The sequence below is a fragment of the Monopterus albus genome, unplaced genomic scaffold (assembly GCF_001952655.1).
Source record: "Monopterus albus unplaced genomic scaffold, M_albus_1.0 scaffold13.1, whole genome shotgun sequence".
NCBI lineage: Eukaryota > Metazoa > Chordata > Actinopteri > Synbranchiformes > Synbranchidae > Monopterus > Monopterus albus.
The window spans coordinates 228,664-234,980 of NW_018127893.1; the positions used below are offsets into that span (position 1 = coordinate 228,664).

At 40.2% G+C, this 6,317-nt stretch overlaps 1 protein-coding gene across 1 annotated transcript in view; it reads left to right on the forward strand.

Moving 5' to 3' along the window:
- The first annotated feature begins 1,793 nt into the window (after window positions 1–1,793).
- ik (IK cytokine) overlaps window positions 1,794–6,317 on the forward strand; it is a 17,378-nt gene continuing 12,854 nt past the window's right edge. The window contains exons 1-8 of the mRNA XM_020590820.1: window positions 1,794–1,997; window positions 3,002–3,068; window positions 3,327–3,419; window positions 3,525–3,584; window positions 3,972–4,139; window positions 4,259–4,373; window positions 5,198–5,268; window positions 5,548–5,594. Coding sequence (XP_020446476.1) covers window positions 1,988–1,997; window positions 3,002–3,068; window positions 3,327–3,419; window positions 3,525–3,584; window positions 3,972–4,139; window positions 4,259–4,373; window positions 5,198–5,268; window positions 5,548–5,594 — 631 coding nt within the window. The 5' untranslated portion in view covers window positions 1,794–1,987. The remainder of the gene's footprint in view (window positions 1,998–3,001; window positions 3,069–3,326; window positions 3,420–3,524; window positions 3,585–3,971; window positions 4,140–4,258; window positions 4,374–5,197; window positions 5,269–5,547; window positions 5,595–6,317) is intronic.

Here is a 6,317-nt window from a genome sequence, read left to right on the forward strand (position 1 = left end):
CGTGAATTCTGACTTAACAGTAAATCCACCTTAACCACTATAATACAGCACAACAGCAGCTCTGTGTGTAAATGCAAATTTCACTGTGGACAATAAAATCTGATCTTATATTTACAGATCATAAAGCCTTTACTGAGAGGAGTCTCCTCATAAATCACTGTTGCTGATGTTCACAGAGGAGGTCTGGTGGTGTTCGGTTTCATTTGCTGACGCTGTTGTATAGATTTCAGAATAAGAATCCGCTTTATTGGCCAGGTGCGCCGGACACACGAGGAATTTGACTCTGGTACATCGGCTCTCAAAGTGCATGTACGTATCCCCGTGCAAGGGGCAAGTAAACGGTAAACCAACATAAGGCTAGTATAACAAAATAAGCAGTATTAACAAGCAACAAATAATGCAGTATAAACAGGAAGTAAACAATGCAGACAGACAAAGGAATGCTCATTGTGAAGTGAGATAAATAGGAATAAAAGTAGAGTATTTAAAAACTGTGACCTGTACGGATCTGTGCAATGTATTGCACTGAGGGTTTTTGTCCAGTCATACTGTCGTGGGTCAAATGTTCGTCAGAGTGACAGCCTTGGGGAAGGGGGAGGAGTTCGAACAGATCATGCTGGCGCACTGTGACCTGTAACGCCGTCCAGAGGGGAGGAGTTCGAACAGATCATGTCCAGGGTGTGAGGGGTCTGCAGTGATCCTCTCCTCTTTCATTTATAAAACGAGTTTCTTTGTCTGGGTTTTAAATGTTTCGTTACTGTGACTGTGTTGATAAATTAATTTAATAAATCAGCAACAGAATAACCAGAATAAAGAAAACGGAATAACTGCAGCAGGAGCACCGGCTGGTCCTGGAGGTCCTTCACCGGCAGAAGGAGCAGTGACTGAACCGACCTGAAGGGGGCGCTGCATTGCTTCACTGCAGCTGTCCACACATGACAAAGGGGTGAAGTGCATTTTATTTAGCTACAAATAAATTTATTTCAGTTTGAGTTATGCGTCTCCAAAAGTTTCACAATGGGAAGAAGTATAATTTTTCACAGGAGGTGATTCAGAAGCATGTTTGTAATTTAAGTACTGTTCGGAAACAGATGAAGTTTTAGGATCATTTTAACCAAAAACAAATGTGTCATAAATATTGTCTTACACTTCAAATACATGCCATATTTGTGTTATTTTGGATTTCTGACAACATGCTGCAGTGTTTACGTGCTGTGCTTTATTGTGACTGTAGTGTTTGTTGCAAAAAAATAACAGTAAATGATGCAGTTTATGAGAGTAGATTTACTGTAAAGTCAAACTTATAGGAATACAATATTTAATAAATATATTAAAGAATCATTCTTCTGTGTGTGAAATCTTTGTTGAACTCATTGCAGACTGTTCTGATGAGAATTTGTATGTACTGTACTTTAAGATGCAGCAATGATTAAAATAAAAAAACATGGTGTTTATCTGCTTTGATACGCATGTTTTCATTTTGTGTGTCTGAGATTTTGAGGTCAGATTTATGACAAGCAGCAGTCAGCACAGCTTCCTCCAGACAGTTGAACAGTCTCTGTTTTGTTGGCTTGATGAAATCACATAATAATAATAATAATAGGCTACTGTCTAATCTTGTTTATTGGTCTTCAAATGTCTGTGGGCCAAGTGAAGGATTCTGAGCGAACTACCATCATAAATTAACAAAGTTAGACTTGTTTGACAGAAAAACGTGGTTTCGTGTATTGAGTTCAATTGGGAAACAGTAAAATATCGTGAGTGCCACGCGGACCTCTGTACTGTAGAAGGCGCTGTTGTCTTAACGGAAGCGGTAGTGACGCTACATCACAACACGGCACGGCGAAGCTTCGCTGCAGAACTTAACGCTAAGCTAACTGACCAGCTGCGAGGGTGAAAAAAATAGACGCTGTGAGGTTCAGTTGGTGTCTTTGCGACTAAACGGGGATATTTTCTGGGTAAAGAAGAAAATCAACGCTTCGTTGAGATGCCCGAAAGTAAGTCGGAGCCACAGAAGTCTGTTAGCTGGAGATTTATTAGCATGACAACAGTTTGTGCAACCAACGTCAGCCTGCTAAGAGCTAGCCTAGCTGTAATTTGAAGAGATAGTTTTTTTTAATCCAGATAAAAATAAACCTAATGGAGGTGTAACTAAAGACGATTATTCATGTTAAAAGGATTACGCCGTTTTCTACGAAGGCATGTTAACACTGAATCACTTTGAACTACGAGACGCGGCGCAGTTAGCTGCGTTTGCTCTCCGATTACATAACGCCAGACTCCGTTTACATTTCTGTCGATTTAAAGTTGCCTCGCTGTTTTAAAATGACATAAAGCTGTAAGCATACAATTACTTGAATTTTAATGTAATAGTGGAATTCCCTCCAACTCGGCAACGCGGGTGTTTCAGCTATAAACCGTTGGAAATAAAGTTGTGTTGTGTGTTTTGGGCACCGTTTATACTAACTTAGGTTACACCAACTGAGCTGTAAAACTGAAGCAGGTTTTTCGGTAAATTAATGACCTTATCAACATAACATTAATTGGCAACTATAGAATATTTCTATACATTTTTGTCAGATTTCTCTGCATTTATTTTCACACTTAAGTTTTTTTGTCGGACATTTCATGGACCAAATGAGTTAACAGGTGATCGAGAAAATGAACTGTCTTCAGTGTAACATGGCCTTCTCAGCATGTATCGGGATCAAGCGATCACTTGATTATTCGAGAATGTAATCTGAGTGTAGATTAATCAATAATGAAAATAATATTTAGTCAGAGCCCTCAGAAATCCAGTCTGAGTCAGGTGGTGATTACAGCACCTGTAGATCAGCGGAACAGTTAAATATCAGCAGAAAGGTGTGTATCCCATAGTACTACAGGTGGTCATGTTCTCCACAGTGTACTTTAAACAGTACTCTGTCCTGGGTTATCTCAGGGTGTTGGCAGCCCCCTGCTGCCACTTTGTGCACTAACATCCTGTCTGTGTGTTCTGCAGCTGAGAGTTACTCCAACCCTCTGGCTCCTGATGGCCACGAGGTGGACGACCACAGATCTGCTGCTCAGTGAGTACTGCTACTACTGCTGCTGAGCATTACTGTGATATTTGAGCTGTAGTCAGTACTGCTACTACTGCTACTATTACTACTATGGTATTTTGCTTGTGGTCAGTACTACTGATATTGAGTATCCCTCGCTACATTACTTTACCTGTAGGGAATACTGCTGCTACTACTGAATATTACCGTGTTACCTACTTTACCTGTGTGTTTGTGTGTCTGTGTGTGCGCACATATGTTAACATGTTGTGTGTCTCCCCTCAGGTCCAAGCTGACCAATGATGACTTCAGGAAGCTGCTGATGACACCGCGGACGGCGCCCTCTACAGCTCCGCCCTCCAAGTCCAGACACCATGAGTGAGTGCCTGCGAGAGAAAACATTGTTTATAATGTTTACGTCACACCTGATGTCAGTGCAGAAATATAGCTGATCACTGATGATAATGATCGTTTTTTTCCCAGAATGCCAAGGGACTACAATGAGGACGAGGATCCTGCAGCGAGGCGGAGGAAAAAGAAGAGGTGAGTATTGATTAGATGACATCTTCTTATTTATCCTGCAGATCAGGATGGGTTGGACTGCTACAACCCTAGTATTAGTAAATGACAATAGATGTGTTACAGCAACTGGTTACCATGGTAACATGGGAGAATGTTTATTGCATTTACACTTTTCTGTTGTCTGAAAGCTGAATGAGAAGCTCCTCAGATTTTGATGCTGACCCCTTAAAGGCTAAACATTTCTGTGATACCATGTTTAACAGCTAACATGCTATCACTGGCTTGCTAGGAACCAGCACCACTGGGCTGATGTTTTGCCTAAATTTCTTTTTTTCTCATTTGTGTAGTCTTTAGCTGATCTGATTTAAGTTATTGCTATTAACTACTTATGATCTTTTTTTATTGCAGTTACTATGCTAAGCTACGTCAACAGGAGATGGAGCGAGAGAGAGAGCTAGCTGAGAAATACAGAGACAGAGCGAGAGAGAGACGTGATGGGGTCAACAAAGACTATGAAGAGACAGAGCTGATTAGCACCACTGCTAACTACAGAGCTGTAGGACCCACTGCTGAGGCGTGAGTACCGCTAATGCTCACACTGCTAATACCACAGCTAACTACAAAGCTGTGGGACTGGTCCCGATTTTGGTCATGTTTTATTTTCTGCTCCTGATTTATTGTTCTGTGTTTTTCAGAGATAAGTCTGCAGCAGAGAAACGTCGTCAGTTGATCCAGGAGTCAAAGTTTTTGGGAGGTGACATGGAGCACACTCACTTGGTGAAGGGTCTGGACTTTGCTCTGCTGCAGAAGGTCAGAAAATAAACTCAGTACATCAAGGATTTTGTTGTTAAATGTATTAACATTTTATGAAACACTGGAGACCTGGATGGGTGTTGTCTCTGATGGGGGTTTTACTAATTTTCTTATTGTAAAATCATATTGTATCGCTTGTTATAGTGTGGCTGATTGCCTTATATATTAGATTAGATTAAACTTTATTGTCATCACGTGCACAAGTACAAGGCAACGAAATACAGTTTAGCATCTAAAACTTTGCATAAAGTACATTAAGCTATAAAACACTAGTGCAGTGAGATGGAATGAAATAGTGCAGAATAAGAAGACAAGTTACATGAGTTAACAGTTCAATGGATGTAAATAGTGCAAAGATAAATATACAGTATCTGCATAACATATAACACCTGTTTGTGCAGTCAAACAGACAGGTTACAAATAACACCTTTAAACCTGCTTTAGAGGATGTGTGTTTATGTTATCTCCCACAAATCCCATCCAGAGACTAACAGCACTAGTGAATGTGGAGTCTTCACCAGAATGTGTCTGAGTCCAGTCCGTGGTTTAGTTTATTGGTCTGTGCCGTATGGTAAATGGTCCTATACTTGTCTTGTGCTTTTTTATGCATTGCAGCACATTCAGAGCACTTTCACACTATTTGTCCATTCACTCATTTGCACTCCCAAGCACACACATATTCACTGAGTCTCAGTCTGGTCTCATCATCTTCAGATTCCCATTGCGGAAAACAACATGATGTGACTATTGCTAGTCGGTGTTTCCACTGTGCAGAGTTCAGTGATGCATCATGAAGACCTGCACCTGTGTGTGTGTTATAGGTGAGAGCTGAAATCACCAGTAAGGAGAAAGAGGAAGAGGACATGATGGAGAAAGTCCAGAAAGAGGCCAAGTATGAAACAAGACATGTACTGAGGAACATCACACATTTATCAAATGTACACATGTCTGTAAACTGTCACCTCCTCCAGTTTATGACTCTGTTGATGATGGAGATTATCATGGAGGTTACCGCTTTGGTCTTTTCACAACTTAACAGTTTTTGGTATAAAGACAGTGACATGCCCAGCCCCAGCTGTACCTGATTTAAGGCGACAGTTCACCACAAACTGGGAGTTCTGTCCAATCAGAGCTGTCTGAGTGACCTTTGACCCCTCTGCCTCTACAACAGGAAGGACGTGGAGCCCGAGGAGAAGATCGAGTTTAAGACTCGTCTCGGTGAGTCCCATCAGATCCAGGTTATCCTGTCAGACCGGTTTGGACTGAGGATCATATGCTGGCATGAAAACTGTATATTCTCATGGCCTGATGTGGTGTTTGTTCAGCTTCAGACCTGCTCACTGTGCTGATGTTTGGACCTGAACATGCTAACATCACAGCCACTTCAGAAAAAGAAACATGTCCAGAAGAACATTATAAAATACAATACAGTATTATTGTGCAGTGTAAAGTTGTAGTTAGGTTTCTTTGATTTAAAAAGCTAGAAAAAAGTGTTATTTCTGCTTCTAATGTTTTGGAAACATAGCTGTAATACTTAAAAAAAATGTAATATTGTAAGAAAAAGAATTAGAAGTAAAAGTGAGTATTGGGACAACAGCTGTAATGCTTGGTTTTTAAAGTTGTAATACAGGGTGTCTTAAAATGTATTCAGTCAATTTAGTAAAAATTAAGGCCATTAAAATGTCTTAATTGCAGTTTTAAGAGGTGTTAGATTTGTAGCTATTTTTCCATAGCAATAGCCTGTTTGTTAAAAAGGTTTATATGCAAAGGTTTGTAGGAATGTATGTATTTATATTGTGTAGCTTGTGGAATTGTTGGTAAAGAGAGCTCTGAGAGTTATAGCAGCTGCACGTATGAGAAGGTAGAACATTTGTTACTGAGGTTCTGAGGTTGACAAAGTTGAAATGTTCTCCATGTATACAGTATATGTATATGTATACA